This window comes from Prionailurus viverrinus, chromosome D3, assembly GCF_022837055.1.
Source record: "Prionailurus viverrinus isolate Anna chromosome D3, UM_Priviv_1.0, whole genome shotgun sequence".
In the NCBI taxonomy this organism is placed as follows: Eukaryota; Metazoa; Chordata; class Mammalia; order Carnivora; family Felidae; genus Prionailurus; species Prionailurus viverrinus.
In genome coordinates, this window is record NC_062572.1 from 6221712 (window position 1) to 6238647 (window position 16936).

Here is a 16936-nt window from a genome sequence, read left to right on the forward strand (position 1 = left end):
TCACCCAGGGCAACTGAACACATATGCCCACCAAAAAAAAAAAAAAAAAGAAAAAGAAAACTTGCACATGAATGTTCACAGCAGCATTATTCATGCTAGTCAAAAAGCAGAAACAATCCAGATGTCCATCTATGGATTAAATGGATGGTCAGACGTGGTCTGTCCAGGCAACGGAGTATTATCCATCAATAAAAACTAAGGAAGCACGGACACCTGCTTGAAAACATGATACTGAGGGAAAGAAACTAGACACAAAAGTCCACATGTATGATCCCATTGATATGAAATGTCTACAAGAGGCAAATCTATAAAAGACATCCGTGGTGGCCAGGGGGTGGGGGGTGGGGGGTGGGGGGCGGAGGGAGAGTGTGGGTAGGTGGCTATAGCATGCAACATTGCTTTTGGGGGGTAGTGGTAAAAACAGATTCTGGTGTTTGTTGTAGAACTCTGTAGGTAATATACAAAAAAACCACCGAACTGTATGCTTCAAAGGGTGAATTTTACAGTATGTGAATTATATCTCAATCAAAAGATACTGAGATATCGTTCCTTCCAGAATTAAAAAAAAAAAAAAATGAGCATCTAAGCCCTGGATGGGTAGGGTGCACCTTCCAGCTCCTGGCAGCTGAAAGACGTGCCCAGGTAAGCGAGCAGAGCCCCAGGCAGGTCGTGCAGCCCTCAGAGACGGGACAGGGTGGGCGGGCAGGGAGGCGGCTGGCTCGGCTAGGGCTTCAGGATGGTGACGCCTCAGCTCAGCATTGCTGGGGGCCCCGGGGCTGTCACGGTAGAGATGGCGGGAGAGAACAGGCAGGGAGGGCAGGGGTCACCCGGGGAGGGGCCGGCCGTACCCGCAGGTTATTTTTCTCCTCTTTTCTCTTTATCCAGTTGAGGGCCTGCTGCTGGGGGTCGATGCAGAGGGGGAACCGGCTGGCCCGGGTGGTAAGGATGCCATTCTGAACCGAGAGCTCATCGGGGGGCAGTCCCTGGGAGCCCCACCTGGAAGGAACAGTGACAGGGAAATGTATTTTTCTTGTGCAAGTTGTAACCAAGTGCTGACGGTGGTAGGACTGGCCTTCCAGGACAATCTACCAACCCACAGGCTGCTCAACGCTCCTCAGGGTCCAGGAAGCCGGATCTTCTGTGCAGTCAAGTCAGCTGCACCCCTTGCTGTGTCCTGCCGGGGTGACACCCACGTGGACCCCCACCCCAAGGCACCCTCGTCCTCCGGGCTCCGGGTCACACACACCTGCTGATCTCAACATCGTCCGTGAGCAGGTTTTCTAACCGGAAGGGCTGGCTCAGGGGAATCTCCCGCTCCAGGATGTCATTCTGCCAAACTTGGTTGACCATCTGGTCACGGAACTCCCACGTGAACGCGCCCTCGTAGCTCAGGAAAGCTGAGCAAAGCAGGCAGTCCCCCAGCAGCTTCACCCGCCGGTGCATCAGCTCATCCAGGTCATTCAGCCACCTGGCACAGGAGACAGGGGCTGCGGTAAGCCGTTATCTTCCGGCACAATCAGAAGGAACATTCTAGAAGAACCACCTTGAGCCGCCGCTAATGGGGCGAGCCAGAAGGAAACGTCGTTGGAGATATTCTCTCCTTTTAGAAACAAAGACTGCCAGGTCATTTTGCCACACCCCACCCTGGTGAGCCCAGCGTTTTGGAAGACTTTGTTTAATTGCAGGGTTCAGCAGAACCCAGCATCTAATTGGGGGGCTGGACAAGTATTTGCGGGATGCATCTAGTCTCCAAGCTATTTATTAAGTAGTAATCACGTTGTTTCCGAACGCTTTGATCAATAACTTACAGACACACCCAGCAGAACTCATGAGCTCTGGTCCTGCTTGGTGACAAAATTCTACCCGAGATAAAAGGAAGTAGATGTTTCACCTGGCCTCTTCTGGCAAATGGCCAAAGTCTTCGAGGTTTTAGAAATACTGAAAATGGTTTGTTTCCTACAAGCAGACAGTATTTTCTAGTGTTTTCCATACCCCTTTTATGGTGTTGGAATGGAAACTACCAGCGGACCAGCTCTGGCCACATGGCCTTGCCCCTAGGCATCAAACAGTCCCACCTGCTTAAAACTGAAGCTCAGGACTGAGCCAGACACAAGAGCCCTTGGAAGAGATTCGTCCAGCAACAGAGGCGGACTCCTCGTCCAGACCCCCCCAGGAGGCGCTCACTAGGTGCCTTAGTTAAAGGTCACTAAGAAGTAAACGTTTCTAGGACAGAGGGCGCCTTGCCAGAGGCCACTGGTGCCTCCCTGTCTCCACAGCTGCGCTGCCTCCTTAACCCTTCATAATTACTTAATAAACCACAGAATGCGCAAAATGGCATCAGCCACCCTAAACACGGTAACAGTAACATCGGAACTTTCCCACGCGGTGTTCAGATAAAAACCCAGCGCGGGGTGAAGACTACATGGCGAGACGGTCCGTCGGCGACGTTCGCTCACGGACCACAGAGTCTCAGAGCTCTTAGCGCACAGCGCGTCGGCCGCTGACCTGATGTTCTCAGACCCCAGCCCCGAGATGAGCTTGTCAGCAGCGATCAGCCGTCTCTCCATGATCTCGGCTTCTTCCTGCAGCTTTTGCTTTTCCAGAATGGCTGCCTCGTATTTGGCCCCCAGAGCCTCCAGTTCTCTCTGGATCGCTGCCAACTCATTCTGGATCTTTTCTAGTTCACGTTTAGTGAGGTAAAAGTTCCGCTCCAGCCTGGCCACCTGTGGGAAGACGGTTCACAGAACGGTGGGGAAAGGGACCGGAGTGAGGCAGGGACGAAGGAGTCTCACCCCTGGGCTTACGTCCACACCGCGTTTCTAATGCCGTTCATACTCTTTGGGGCCGTCATACGTCCTGCAGAGGTACCTGGCTTCTTAGTCACCTCTTCGACAGTTTGCTGCAAAAGCTCTAATCCCATTGGAAAAACAGGTCTTCATCCAAGTTAGCAGATGCTTAATTTCCCAGTGTACTGAGATCACAGTAAAATGACACTGTGGTTCTAAGTCAAAAACTCAAAAGAACGCGTGAAAACAATACTGATCTTATGCCCAGTTCTAAGTTTTCTAAGCAATAAAATTCTGAGTTATAAAGCAACGTCAAAATAGGTCTCTGGGTGCCCGGTGGCTCAGTCAGTTGAACATCCAACTTCGGCTCAGGTCATGATCTCACGGTTTGTCAGTTCAAGCCCCATGTCGGGCTCTGTGCTGACGGCTCAGAGCCTGGAGCCTGCTTCGGACTCTGTGTCTCCCTCTCTCCCTGCCCCTCCCCCACTCGCACTCGGTCTCTCTCTCTCTCTCTCTCCCCCCGCCAAAAATAAACATTTAAAAATTTTTAAGAAAATAGGTCTCAAAATGATCGAATCAACCTTACAACTCCCTTTGTATTGTGCGTTCTGACCCCTCAGAGGTGGTTTTGCCCCTCAGAGGACATATGGCAATGTCGGGAGACGTTTTTAGTTGTCAAAACTTAGGGGTAGGGACAATGGCACCCAGTGGGTGGAGGCCAGGGATGCTGCTAAACATCGTACGGTACACAGGACGGCCCCCCACCATGGAGAACCGTCCGGCCCCGAACGTCAAGAGCTCCAAGGCTGAGAATCCTGCTTTAGCCACAGAGGACAGTTTTTACCCATTTATCCTACTCTTCTCACGCAAAATTTGAAAATCTTCCAGACTTTGGTTCTGCCAGTTCACGCCATCTGGATGAGAGCTATAATTCAGGGTTATCATTTAGTAGTGCTGGGGGCGGGCAGGGGAACGTTTATGTGATGTAAAATCAGAACCCTGTCAGAATGCTTCCGGCAAAGCTCTGGACATATTCAACGCAACTCCAGATTGCTCCCTTGGCAGCAATGTTTAGGTCTTACACGTGGACAATACCTTCTCTCTTCTGGGCTTGATTTCTCTGAAAACGTCACAGTAGCCCATTACAGCTTCCACAAACTTCAGCATCCCCAAGCCTGCTTTGCTCACAGCTTCCATTTCTTCAGTTGTGGTGTTGAGAGTCTTCAAGAGGCCTAACGGTCAAAGACGCAATGATTTCGACGAGTGACAAGACTCCTCTTGGGAAAGTAAGATGGGAAATAAATGAGTTTTGTGTAGGTGGATGATTAAGGTGTGAGGGAGGGGCACATGTTACTGCCACCCAGGACATCCTATGACCCAGGCACTTCCATGTGACATCGGGACCCGGGGCGTCCGTCCGTGGGGACCCCCGACTGTGCGTCAAAGTGGCTCAGAGCAGGCAGCTGGCTGGGAATCGTAGGCCATGATGAGTCACCGTCCCCTCTACCTATACTCTCACCCCGGGAGTAATTTCACATGAATGGAAACCCACCCAAGCCAATATTCAGGTAAAGAGAGGTCCTTGGGTTTTTGCACTTGTTATCCTTCGTGTTTCATTTAGTTGTGTGTCTGAGCTGCTGAGAAAAAGCACTTGACAATAACGTTCTGAACAAACCATGAAGGTAAACAGTGGCACTATGAACCTGAGTGGCCTTTTGCAAAGACTAGCCTCGTTCCCACTGGCTAAACATCTAGGCAGTTCAGGAGCCAGGCTCAAAGGGATCGTGGGCATTCGGTAACTGAGGACAGAGAGGCTGGCTGCGGGTGGTGCCGGTCCCTCCCCGCCCATCTCCCAGGGATCCACAGGAGACCGTACACTGGCAAAAAGCGCAAGGGAAGAGATCAAGGTCAGACCGCCTCTTGCACCACCATGCCTGGTGGACAAGATGCCGGAAGACAAGGCCCGGCTGGGTTCCGTAAGAAGGCGCCATTTCCTAACGGGAACGCCAGAGTGACTGCCGTCAAACGTGCGGCAGGCGTCGGCTGCCACTGCCCACCCGGCACCCAGCCTTCCCATGTCACCCCCGGTGCTGCCATCTTCCTCTGGCCACAGTCACCCGGCCAATTCCCTCCTTGCTCTCCATCCCTACTCCCAAGACTGAGATGCCAAACTGGGATCAAGCCCGGCTATTCCTACGTTCGTCTCCGCTCACCTCTAATATTTTTAACTTGGCTCTGGGTAATCGAATCAAAATCAATCTCCATCAGAGACCTCAGGAAATTGGGGTCAGACATCATGCCTTTGGCAGTTTTCCAGTTGAGTTCCTTGTACCCTTTCATGATGAGGATGCACTCACACACCGTCTGCACCTGTTTGGGGGGCTTAGCAAAGGACCTGGTGAGAAACAAGGCATATGTGAATCAGACCCAGGATGCGGCCAGGACCTAGCCTAAATGAGAGTTCCAGAAAACGTGGCTCAACCGAGAGTCATCTCTTGGAGGTGACACTGCATGGAAGCCAAGGAAGCCACATCCCGACACCGACTTGGGCCCCTCGGGTGAGCTTCTCCAAGTCAGGGACTGGTCTCCCCCATCAGGCGCCAGATCAGGCTCCCGGAACCTGACGGCATCAGAATCACGGGGGCGGGTGTCATTTAAAATGCAAACCCGGGCCACCCCAAGCATCTGAGTCAGTAGGTCAGGGTGGAGCCTGAGAATCTGTGCTTCTAATTACACCTGGGGTGGCTCCTTAGACTCTACAGCGTAACCGCTCTCATTACTGCCATCCATTTACTAGATGAAGAGACAGGGCTCAGCGTTTCACACGGCCTGCCTATGTTCACACAGCCCGTGGGGTCCGGGGTCCCCACATCCCGGGCTCCTTCCGGTCTGTGTCACCCCCGTTGCCTTTGTCTTTGATGAGACCAGACCGCCACTCTGCTGATCCAACGCTCAGACGTCCAGCGCCCTCAACCCTCAGGGAACCGAGACCCAAAGAAGCAGGGGACGGCACAGCAGCACGAAGACCTGGGAAGGAACAGGTGGCACGTTCACTGGGACCCAGCGGGACCGCTTGGCTGCCTGCTGCTGGGCAAAGTACCTACGACCCAGATGAGCCGTGCAGACACCAAAACCGTGAAGAGAGACAGAAGCGTAAGGAAAGTGATGGAGGGAAGGAAAAGAGAGGAGAGCAGGGATGACAGAGGCCCCAGAAGGGCAGAGGGCAGCCTGGGGGAAGGCGAGGCAGGAGCCCAGCCATTCCAGCAGGAGGCCAGGGTGACCCAGAGGCGAGAAGGAGGGCGGGAGGGAGCAAGAGAGTGAGACCAGCGCGGCCAGCGCAGCGCTGTGGAGGCTTTCTATACTGGGCAGACGCCCCACCCATCCCAGCCCCAGGAACCCCACCCGCTCGCCTGCAGACGAGAGCAGAGAGAAGGAGCCACGCGGGGTAAGGACAGGCCAGGGCAATGACTCCGGCACAAAGACAGATGATTAAAGTAATGGCCCTGAGTCACCAGGGGAAGGTTCAATGAGGCCGCCACTAGGTCTTAGGAAAGCAGGCAACGCTGTCAACTGTTTCTGAAAGGTTTCCTTCAGGGTTGATGAAGGCCAGGCCCGGGCCATTGATCTTTGAATAATCAGAAGAGGACAGAAGCAGTGAGAGGCTTTCAGATAGAAGACGGGAAGAGCCCCGGCCTCAGTGGAGGATCCTGAGACCTTGGGCAAGTTATAAACTTTCCAGGGTTCTCAATTTTCCCATCTGCAAAATGGGGAAACAGAGCCAGACCTTCCCACTCGGAAACCCTGTGAGTCTATGAAAGCGAAGCCCTCTGCTGTCAGCTTCCAAATGAGTCCCGGGAACCTCGTGTCTACAGAACGCGGCGCCGTCGTAACACAGGAGAACTGAGGTGTTAGTGATCCTGAGGTGGTCAGTCTGGGAAACAGAAACATTCCTGTTTCATTTGATTCTTTTCTCCCATCACAAAAGAAACAGGTGAGAGAAAGATGGTGATGATATGCCCGCTCCCCGGAGGGAAAGAATCCTCACACACCCGACTCCCCACCTTCCCTCACCCTCAAGACACTCTGTCTCTGTTTTGCCCTCGGGCCAAGCTCCTTCCAGTCGCAGAGACAGAGACGGCCGCCTCTAGCCTCTATCCTACAGCCGGTGAATCCATATTCTCTAGCCACGTCTCAGTTTGTATGTCACTTCCTGGGGAATACTTTCCCTGACTACCCCCCGCCCCGACTAGGGCAGGTTCCCCCGTTATCCATGGTCGTAGCAGCAAAGATCTCCCCGTCCTAACCTTCTCCTGGGTGATCTTACTGTCCACGTGGGATTCCTGCACAAACACCCGTGCCTCCCCGGGAGTGTCAGCTGAATGCAGTAAAGACCTTGCTCAGCCCCAGTGCCGGCACAGGGTCGGTGGGCGGGTGGTGGGCACCCAAAGACTACCGAACGAATGGAACGAAGAAAAGTGAAACCACAAGCCGGTAACAAAGGGAGCCTTTTATACTACAGAGGAACGTCCACTTCTAATCTTCATGACTCCTAATCTTCCTGGCTTAACATCTGATGATTTCTACAAAGGGGGTTGAGCCTCGTAGAAAGAAAGTGCTATTTAAAGAATCAAAGGATTATGAAATTGTCAAGATGTAAGTGCTGGCTCACCACACTTGACATCCAAATGACCTAAAGAGAGCCAGATTATAGTCATCTGGAAAAAATAAATTTGGATAAAAATAAAATTGGATCCACTGGGTTCCCACTGAACCCCAGGAAAAATCCCCAAAAGATCAACTATTGAACCGTAAAGAATTAAACTGTAAATGCACAGGAAGAAATCATGGGGAGATTGTCTTACAATCTTTCATTTTTAAGGCCTTTTAAGGATGACATAATATCCGAGATCCACAAACTAAAACATTGCTAAAATCTGCCACATAAAAATCTCATGCACAGCAAACACAAACACACACACAAAACTCACAAGCCAAGTCGAATGGCCAATGAACCACAGGGGAAGATATCTGCAACTCACATCGTGGATAAAAAGCTCACCTCCCTATTACATAAAAATCCACTGGAAACGGACAAGAGAAAAAGTAACAATAACAACAATCCAACAGATAAGTGGGCAAAGTGTATAAACGGTTCACAGAAAAGGAAATACACACAAACCTAACGCACGTCTTTCACCTATGAAAAAAGGCCAGCCTCACTCACAATAAGGGGGATGCACATTAAAACTACACAAATACAATTTTTCATCTACATAACAAGCAAAAATTCAAACGTGCCATGATGCTCTCTGTTGGCGAGGCTCTGGAAAAGCAGGCACTCCCGTGGACTGTCAGTGGAGTGTAAATTGGTTCCACCCCAGGGAGAGCACTAAACAACAGCTGTAGACATCATAAACGCACACACCCTTGGACTCGGCAGTTCCGCTTCTGGAAAAGTATCCCTGCGGCGGACTTGCCCGGCTGCGCAATGAAGTGCGGTCGGTGCTATTCTTTGCCATGCGGTTTGTAAAGGCAAAAGGCTGGCAACAAGCTAAAGATTCGGAAACTGGGGCCGGTTAAGCAGATGATAACACAGCCACCGTACAAAGGAATGTGATGGACTCTTTTTAGATATTGGGGAAGTTCATCATATACTGACACGCAAAACATCTCCAAAACGCACCGTTCGGTGGAAAAGCCAAGATGTAGAAAAATGCATACGGTATGTGACCGTTTACACACCAAAAAGAGAAGGAAGAAAATACACAGGTGTCCCTTGTTCCACTAACCTTTAGAATCTACAGTCAGGAACTGAAGAGACACTTGTACGCCCGGTTGCCGTGACCACGTACAAAAACCCTCTGGATGACATGTGAGAACCAAAAGGCAATGGGTACCTGCTGTGTTGGGGGGCAGGTGGGGGGGAAAGGAGGGGGCTCTCACATCATGTCACTGAGATGTTGGGACCATCCTAGCTAATGCTTACTTGACGCCCACTGTGTGGTCCGGAGAGCTCTTCGTATAATAGTTCACAACAGCCCTGAGGCCATGGGGACAATTATTATCAGCCTCGTCTTACAGATGAGGACACTGCAGCACAGAGAGGTTAGGTGACTTACCTGAGGTCACACACACCCCCCCCCCCCCCCCCCGTAAGAGGCAGAGCCATACACGAACACATTACCTACTCCCATAATTACGTTTCCAGAAACTAGTCCCTTCGGGTCATAGGCCACTCGCGCTTTCTCAGAAATGACTCGAGCACCATCTCGCACCTGTCTCAGGCGAGATACGGGCATCCCCCGCCAGCTGCCGGGGACACATAGCAAGCTCTCCATTTGGTCCTGTAGGAGCCCCGTCTCCCCCTCGCCCTTGGGTCGAGCCGGGGACTCACAGCCCCTTCTCTCCAAACAAATCCCCTTCAAAACTCCTTCCCGGCTCTCTGCTCTCACGGTGTGTTTATGCCGCTGACCTGGGAGCGGTGCCCGACATTTGTATAACCGACGTTGGCGGTTTCCCTTGAAAATGTGTATGCTGACGGTCTGTCCTACAACTCAGCTTCGTATGCGTTTCTGCTTTGTTCGGCACCCCCGTCCGAACTTCTGACACGTACGACTGCAGTCCTAAAACGTCCATCCTTACGCCTTCATTCAAGCACGCTCTGCAAAGCCGAAATAATGACCTCTGCCAACAGCAGTATCCGCAGGTGGCCTCCCGAGAGCTGCTTAAGTCCCCTGCCCTGGAATGAGCTGGACGTTCGGTTTCAAGTCCACATGTCTCACTAATAAACAAATGCCAGGGGCCCAGCCTTTGACAAGGAAGGAAGAGAGACGAGCACAGAGAACAAGCATCGTTCTGCCGGGAGCCTAAGACGGAGAGTCCACCACGGGCTTGGAAACAGGAGTGTCTCTCACAGGAGACCTGACTGTGGGGCCAGAAGACCCCAACCCTTTCTGAAAGCAAGGAGGTGATGGGGAGAGAGGAGAGAGCTGAGGGTCCCGGACCAGGGGGAGACGTGTGTGGGGCCAGGCGACATAAGCAGAGGGGCAGGCAGATGGGGGAGTGTTCCTTCCTGCCTTCAGTCTCGTGCCGAGTTGATGAGCGAGATCCATTAACGGTGCCCTAAGGAGCCCCACACAACGCGGGAGAAAGCTCACCCACCAGCCCCACGCCAGGCCCCTTTCCCTGGAAGTCCCCTGGGGCTGCAGGGGGGACAGGCATCTTACAAATTGACTCGCCAAAGGTCCGGGAGCCACAATAAAGAGCCCCTCTCGCCACCCCTCACAAGCCCATTTGGCTAGAGCTGGATCAGAGCCTCCCCAGTCGACTCTCAGCTTGCGGCACATCTTTGTCAAGCTATTTTCAGCAGGGCTCCGGCCCCCTGCGTCAAGCGCCCCAGACAGACGCTCGTGTCGTGTTTCCCGAAAAAAGCATCGGCTGACAAACCCCACCTCCTCCCACACACCCCGCTCTGGAACTCAGTCCCCTCCTGTGAGTCAGCCTGGGTCCAAAGTCAACAGGCTCCGCTACCTCCCGGCTGGGGGACCTGGGGCGAGCCATCTTACGGTCCTGCGCCCCACTTTCCTCTTCTGCAAACGAGGATAAGAACGGCACTAACGGTACCCACCACGGAAAGTGCTCAGCACGGTGGCCGGCGCGCGACGGGGCTCCACAAATGCCTGACCGCCGTGACTATTGTAGTTGCTGTCGGGACTGATACGGGCGGCCAAGCACACTTGGAAACTGCCACCAGTTACCTGATCTCAGTCACATCGGATTTGTCCAGCTTCTGCAGTTCCAGCTTGGCAGCCTCCAGCACGGGCATGACCTCGGCGAGGGCTGTCTCAGCCTCAGCCTTCTCCACCGCAATGATCTTGTTTTGTTCTTCTATCTCCGTGGCCTTTTCCTCTGCAAGCTTCTTCTTCTCCTCAGCTACAGGAGGAAGGGGAGGTTAGTGAAACTACTGGGCACGGAGGCGGGGGACCATTACCACTGACACAAAGCAGCCCGCAGCCCTCCAAGGTTGGTGCTGGGCTGTCAGGGGATCTAACGAGCTTTCGTCCAATACGGCGGCCTCAGGTGTTCCTGCTAGAACAGAAACCTTACCGGGCACGGGGTCTCCAACAGCAGGGCAGCTGCTCTGACTGGCCCACCCATGTCCCACCACTCCATCCCACAGGACAGTCCCCCAACCCTGTGTGGCCAGTGTTAACCGAGGACACTAGGGCCACCCTCCCTCTTTCCGGCTCACTGAGATCTCCCTGCTTCTCGTCACCTTTTCTTATATTTATTCAGGCCCAGCTCAGAACCACCCCTCTAAGGTGCCCTGCCCCCTCTGTCAACCTAGACCTCATCTCTCTGTTTATTTGCTTCATGACATTGATCAAAATCCGGAAATTGATCTAATTATTGGCTCATTGATTGTCTGGTTCCACTCGCTAGAATGTGAGCATCCCCCCAAGGTCTGTAACCCTAATGTTTAGAACAGGCTTTGGTTCATAGTAGGTGTGCTGGGTTGAAGAGTATCTCCCCACTGTCCACGTCCACCTAGGAACCTCAGAATGTGACCTCGTTGGGAAAGAGGGTCTTTGTAGATCCTAGTTCACATGAGGTCATACTGGGTTAGGGTGGTCCCCAAATCCAATGGCTTGTATCCTTATAAGAAGACCACGGGAAGACTCAGAAACACAGAGGGAAGGAGATAATGTGCCAGTGGTGGTAGACACGGAGATAAACCTAAAAGCCAAGGACTGCCAGCAAACCACCAGAAGTTGGTAGAAGCCAGGAGGAAGGAGGCTGGTCCTGCCAATCTCCAAATCTGGCCTCCAAAACCGTGAGAGAGTCAAGTGTTGTTTGAAGCCCCCCCCCCCCCAGGTGTGGCCATTTGTTAGGGCAGCTCTAGGAAACAAATACACTGTCACCTGTCTGAGAGCACCCAGCTGGGACCGGAGCACAAGGACCTGAGCATCACAGCCATGCTCGTCACCACCTTGGTGTGTCGCAATCCTGTGTGCCCTGGGGCCCTGCGAAAATTTATGCTGACTTTGCTTCACCAGATGGCCCTAGGGAACCGATACGGTGGGTGTTCAATAAACATACTGAACGTTGGCTGGATGCCCTAATATTTTCCAATGAGGCGTTCTCTCGGGATTCACCTTCACGGTCAAGAAGCAAGCGTGGGCTGAGCGTCTACAGAGCGCAAAGCGCATATGGGCCCTGACGCTGTGAAGGATCCCGGCCCCGAGAGAGAGTTTCTTGCTGGAGCAGCAGGAAGACAAGTGCATGGGAAGAAGGGAGCAAGGTCATGACTGTGAAACCGTCAGAACCAAAAAGCAGAGCGGGAACCATCACAACAGTCAGGGGGCCAAGAAGAGGGGTCGGCAGGGGAAGGGTCTCAGGGGAGATGGGACTGGGGCTGGGCCGCGTGGGAAGGGGCTGGAATGACTGCAGGCGAGCTCGGTGTGGCGGGCAACAGGTGGGAGCGGCCTGCGAAGTCCACATGTGGGAATGCGCATCGTGCTCAGGAGAAAAACAGCGGCCTTCCAAATGGCTTCTCAGGAATGTCCCCCAGTGGAGCCCCGCCCCATCTGGGGGGTCCCTGCCCCCAGAGCTGGCCCCACACTCACCTATGGCCGTGTTGGTGGCAATCTCCTCCAACAGGGCCTCGCAGGCGGCCGACTTCTCCGCCAGTACGACCTTCTGCTCGGCCAGCTTCTGGTTCAGCTCATCCAGCTGGATGGTGGCCTCCTTCAGCTTGTCCAGCCCCCCCTCCAGACGCTTGCACTGGGCTGAGGAAAGAGAGGACCCGTACCCATCACCAAGGTGAGCACCGTTGCCAGTACGCCCGGGGAAGCGTGCCAGCGGCCTCACTGTGATTCGTCCAACTTGGGCTCAACCGAGGAAAAAAAAAAAATCTCCAGGAGATGCCAACATCACCCCCACTGCCATGCTGAGACAGCATCGGCCAAAACGAATGTATTTCTGAAAACAGTGCTTCATCTAGGCCAACAGCTAGAGCCGCAGCATTTTCAAGAGCACTTTCCAACAGAGCACGTGGCTGCCACCAGACCGTATCTCTAAGCAGGGAAAATGTAGAGCTGCAAAACGCATGACCCAACACGGATGAGTAAAAGTAAGAGCGTGACAGCCCCCTGCCCACCCAGAAGAGTCACTCCGAGATGAAAGATCCGGAGCGTGCTACACTTCGCCTCGATCCTGATTATTCCCCGTCTTGCTAAGAAACGCCTGCTTAAAGAAAAGGTCATCAGTTGGATCCTTACGTGTTCACCGCCCCGTTCCCAAGTCTTACCTATGTTGCACTGAGTTTTCTCGTCCAGTAACTTCGAATACGTGTTAATGAAATCAAGGTAATTTTTGGGAGTTACATAGTTGCTACGCCTCAGTTTCTGTAGAAATCGTTTGCTGAATTCACCCACGGACTCGTGGACCAAGACAACATGCTCTACCACACCATCTATGTTTTCCCCTGGGATCATCGGATTAGTCCCTGAAGAGAAAGGAACAGAAAAAAATGCCTCTTACACACGGAAAAGAGGAGTTTCCCGCAGCTAAACATGGAATTCCCTGTGACTCGGCAATTCCGCTCTGAGGCATGTGCCCAGAAAGACCTGAAAAATGGACCCAAGGAGATTCATGTGGGCCAATGTTCACAGCCACACTATTCACAACAGCCAAACGTGGAAGCGACCCACATGTCCATCAACAGACAAATGGATAAACAGAATATGGTCCATCCACGCGACGGAAGATTACCCAGTCGTAAAAAGAAAGGAAATCCCGACACACGATACAACGTGGATGAGCCTCAAACACATGCTGAGTACAAGAAGCCAGACACAAAAGGCCAAATGTTCCGTGATTCGACTTCATACGAAGTGTCAAGAACAGCCAGATTCAGAGACAGAAAGTAGAACGGGGGTTACCAGGGGCTGGGGGAACAGGAAGTTCGTGTTTTATGGGGACAGTTTCAGTTTTACAAGATGAACAGAGATCTGGAGATGGATGATGACGGCTGCACAACAGTGTGAATGTTCTTCAGGCCACTGACTCTACTCCTAAAAATGGTTAAAATGGCGGGGCACCTGGGTGGCTCAGTCGGTTAAGCGTCCGATTTGGGCTCAGGTCACGATCTCATAGTTTGTGAGTTCGAGCCCCGCATCGGGCTCTGGGCTGACGGCTCAGAGCCTGGAGCCTGCTTCAGATTCTGTGTCTCCCTCTCTCTCTGTCCCTCCCCTGCTCATGCTCTGTCTCTCTCTGTCTCGAAAATAAACAAAAACATGGGGCACCTGGGTGGCTCAGTCGGTTAAGCGTCCGATTTCGGCTCAGGTCACGATCTCATAGTTTGTGAGTTCGAGCCCCGCATCGGGCTCTGGGCTGACAGCTCAGAGCCTGGAGCCTGCTTCAGATTCTGTGTCTCCCTCTCTCTCTGTCCCTCCCCTGCTCATGCTCTGTCTCTCTCTGTCTCGAAAATAAACAAAAACATGGGGCACCTGGGTGGCTCAGTCGGTTAAGCGTCCGATTTCGGCTCAGGTCATGATCTCATAGTTCGTGAGCTCAAGCCCCACGTCGGGCTCTGTGCTGACAGCTCAGAGCCTGGAGCCTGCTTCAGATTCTGTGTCTCCCTCTCTTTCTGCCTGATCCCTGCTCACACTTTGTCTCTCTCTCTCTCTCTGAAATAAATAAACATTAAAATCTTCTTTAAAAAAATGGTTAAAACGGCAATTTTATGTTATAGATGTTTTACTGAAAAAAAATGAGATAAAAATACGTTTTTAAATGTTTTTTTAAGTTCATTTATTTATTTTGAGGGATGGCAGAGGGGAGGGACACAGAGAGAGAGAGAATCCCAAGCAGGCTCTACACCGTCAGCATGGAGCCCGACTCGGGGCTCGATCTCCTGAACTGTGAGATCACGACCTGAGCCAAAATCGAGAGTCAGATGCTTAACTGACTGAGCCACCCTAGTGCCCTGATATAAAAATGTTTAATAGAAAAGGAACGCGAAAGAGTAGCTATCACTTGGTTGGTGGCTTTTGTGGACCACAGGACCAATCTGTGCTGCAGCAGTTTCTCTTTCCCTGTGGGTAGGGAGCTCTGTCCCTTGGATGGCTATGACACTGTCCGGGGAGGGGCTTGGAATTTCAGGAAGGAAATGCATCCAGTGTCTCTGGCTCTATCCCTTGCGCCCAGCACAGAGTGGCCACAAGGAGGGTCTTCCTTTAAGTCTGTTGAAACAGTCAATCCTCTCTTCCGGTGCTGATCTTGGTTTATCTTGGTTTATCTTGGTTTATCTAACAGAGGGCGAAACACACTCCCCTCAAAGCAGAATGTGTCTTCAATTAAGATGGAGGAAGACAAGATTGGCCCAAAGTAACCATTCAGCCAGATGCTGCAGATGTGATCTTAAATCATACCGGGGGGGGGGGGGGGGGGTAGGGCAGCAAACCACAGCCCACAGGCCTATTTCCAGCATGCGTGAAAAACTGCCTCACCCATATCCAAACTTTGGGGCACAGTTATCCCAATGCCGGGGAATCTATCCCAAGAAAAAAATTCTCAGCAAATTCCACGCGGTGTGATGACGCGGAAGCACTGAAGGCTGAGGGCGCAACTAAGCGCTAACACAGGGAGGTGGCTAGCACGTCTTTGGAAGCGAAGACGCGTGGATACGGGGGTTGGCAAACCACGCGGGACAAAGCCGGCCCACCACCTGTTTTTGTAAACAAAGTTTTATTGGAACACAGCTACACCCGTTCACTTACATATTGTCGATGACTGCTTTCGTGACACGACGGTGGAGCTGAGTAGTCGCAATAGAGACTGTATGACCCACAAAGCTGAAAATATTTACCATGTGGTCCTTTCCAGAAAAAGCTTGCTGATCCCTGAGCCACATCAGCAGGACAGAGCCATTCTCTTAGCCCCTTTACCCATGAAAGTACATCTTGATTAAAAACCTGAGCTCTCCCTGCATAAAGGGACAAGTTATTTATTTACTGAATACGTATTTATAAGGTGGAAGCTATTTACGGGGTCACCCAGTGTCTTTTGGCATGAATCTGCTCAAGTTAGGTCCAGATAAAAAGATTTTTCCCTGGGGCGCCTGGGTGGCGCAGTCGGTTAAGCGTCCGACTTCAGCCAGGTCACGATCTCGCGGTCCGTGAGTTCGAGCCCCGCGTCGGGCTCTGGGCTGATGGCTCGGAACCTGGAGCCTGTTTCCGATTCTGTGTCTCCCTCTCTCTCTGCCCCTCCCCCATTCATGCTCTGTCTCTCTCTGTCCCAAAAATAAAAATAAAAATAAAAATAAAAAAAACAAACGTTGAAAAAAAGCTTTTTCCCTGAAGACGAACTGACTTGCTTTCTTATGTTGAAGATTAAAATTAATAATCAAGGGCTTAGGTGCTTGAAACTATACAGCAAATTCAGCATGGATTGATAAACAGTCCTCTAAAAGGTCCTTCAGGTATCTTTTGGGTCAGGCAACGGTATACTTTTTCTGTAAAGAGCTAAACAGTAAATATTCAGGCTTCATGGGCCGTATGGTCTCTCCTGTAATTATTCAACCTTGCAATTGTGGCCCCAAAACAGCCACAGACACCATGGTCATTGACCAGTGAGTCAGTGTCCCAATCACACTTTATTTACCAAAACGAGCCCCGGGCCACATTTGGCCCAAAGGCCATGGTGTACCAACGCCTGCTTTGGATGATACCTGATCCATTGTCCCCTAAGTTATCCTTGTAAGTCCCCTGCAATCTCTTTAGCTTAAAACACAACATAAACCAAAAACACACTGACAAACTTAAAAACCATTCGTGGCCATGGGGGTTAACGATGAAGGGAGCTACCGGACCAAAATTCAAAGTCAGAAAAGCATTACGTTATTTTGTTACATCATTAACGGGGCCCCACAGTAGCTGTCACGTACCTAGAAATGACTTTGCGACTGCATGCAGGGCTTGAGGGGGCCAGGGCATGAACCAGTCGATACCGGTGTTATTTACAAGACCTTGAAAAGAAGAGACGAAAAGAGATGGTCAGCCTGCAACCTTGAGATGATCACGGACGTTGACACGGTCTTCAGCAGCCGGCACGCTGGAGAAGGAGCTGGACGCACCCGAGAATAATTC

At 52.0% G+C, this 16936-nt stretch overlaps 1 protein-coding gene across 1 annotated transcript in view; it reads right to left on the bottom strand.

Annotated features, from left to right (window-relative positions):
• The window catches only part of DNAH10 (dynein axonemal heavy chain 10), a 147762-nt gene that overhangs the window by 15397 nt on the left and 115429 nt on the right, over positions 1 to 16936 (bottom strand). Inside the window, 9 exon segments of the mRNA XM_047826686.1 lie at positions 849 to 996; positions 1247 to 1468; positions 2506 to 2723; positions 3882 to 4018; positions 5000 to 5181; positions 10544 to 10718; positions 12413 to 12574; positions 13096 to 13293; positions 16735 to 16815. Coding sequence (XP_047682642.1) covers positions 849 to 996; positions 1247 to 1468; positions 2506 to 2723; positions 3882 to 4018; positions 5000 to 5181; positions 10544 to 10718; positions 12413 to 12574; positions 13096 to 13293; positions 16735 to 16815 — 1523 coding nt within the window.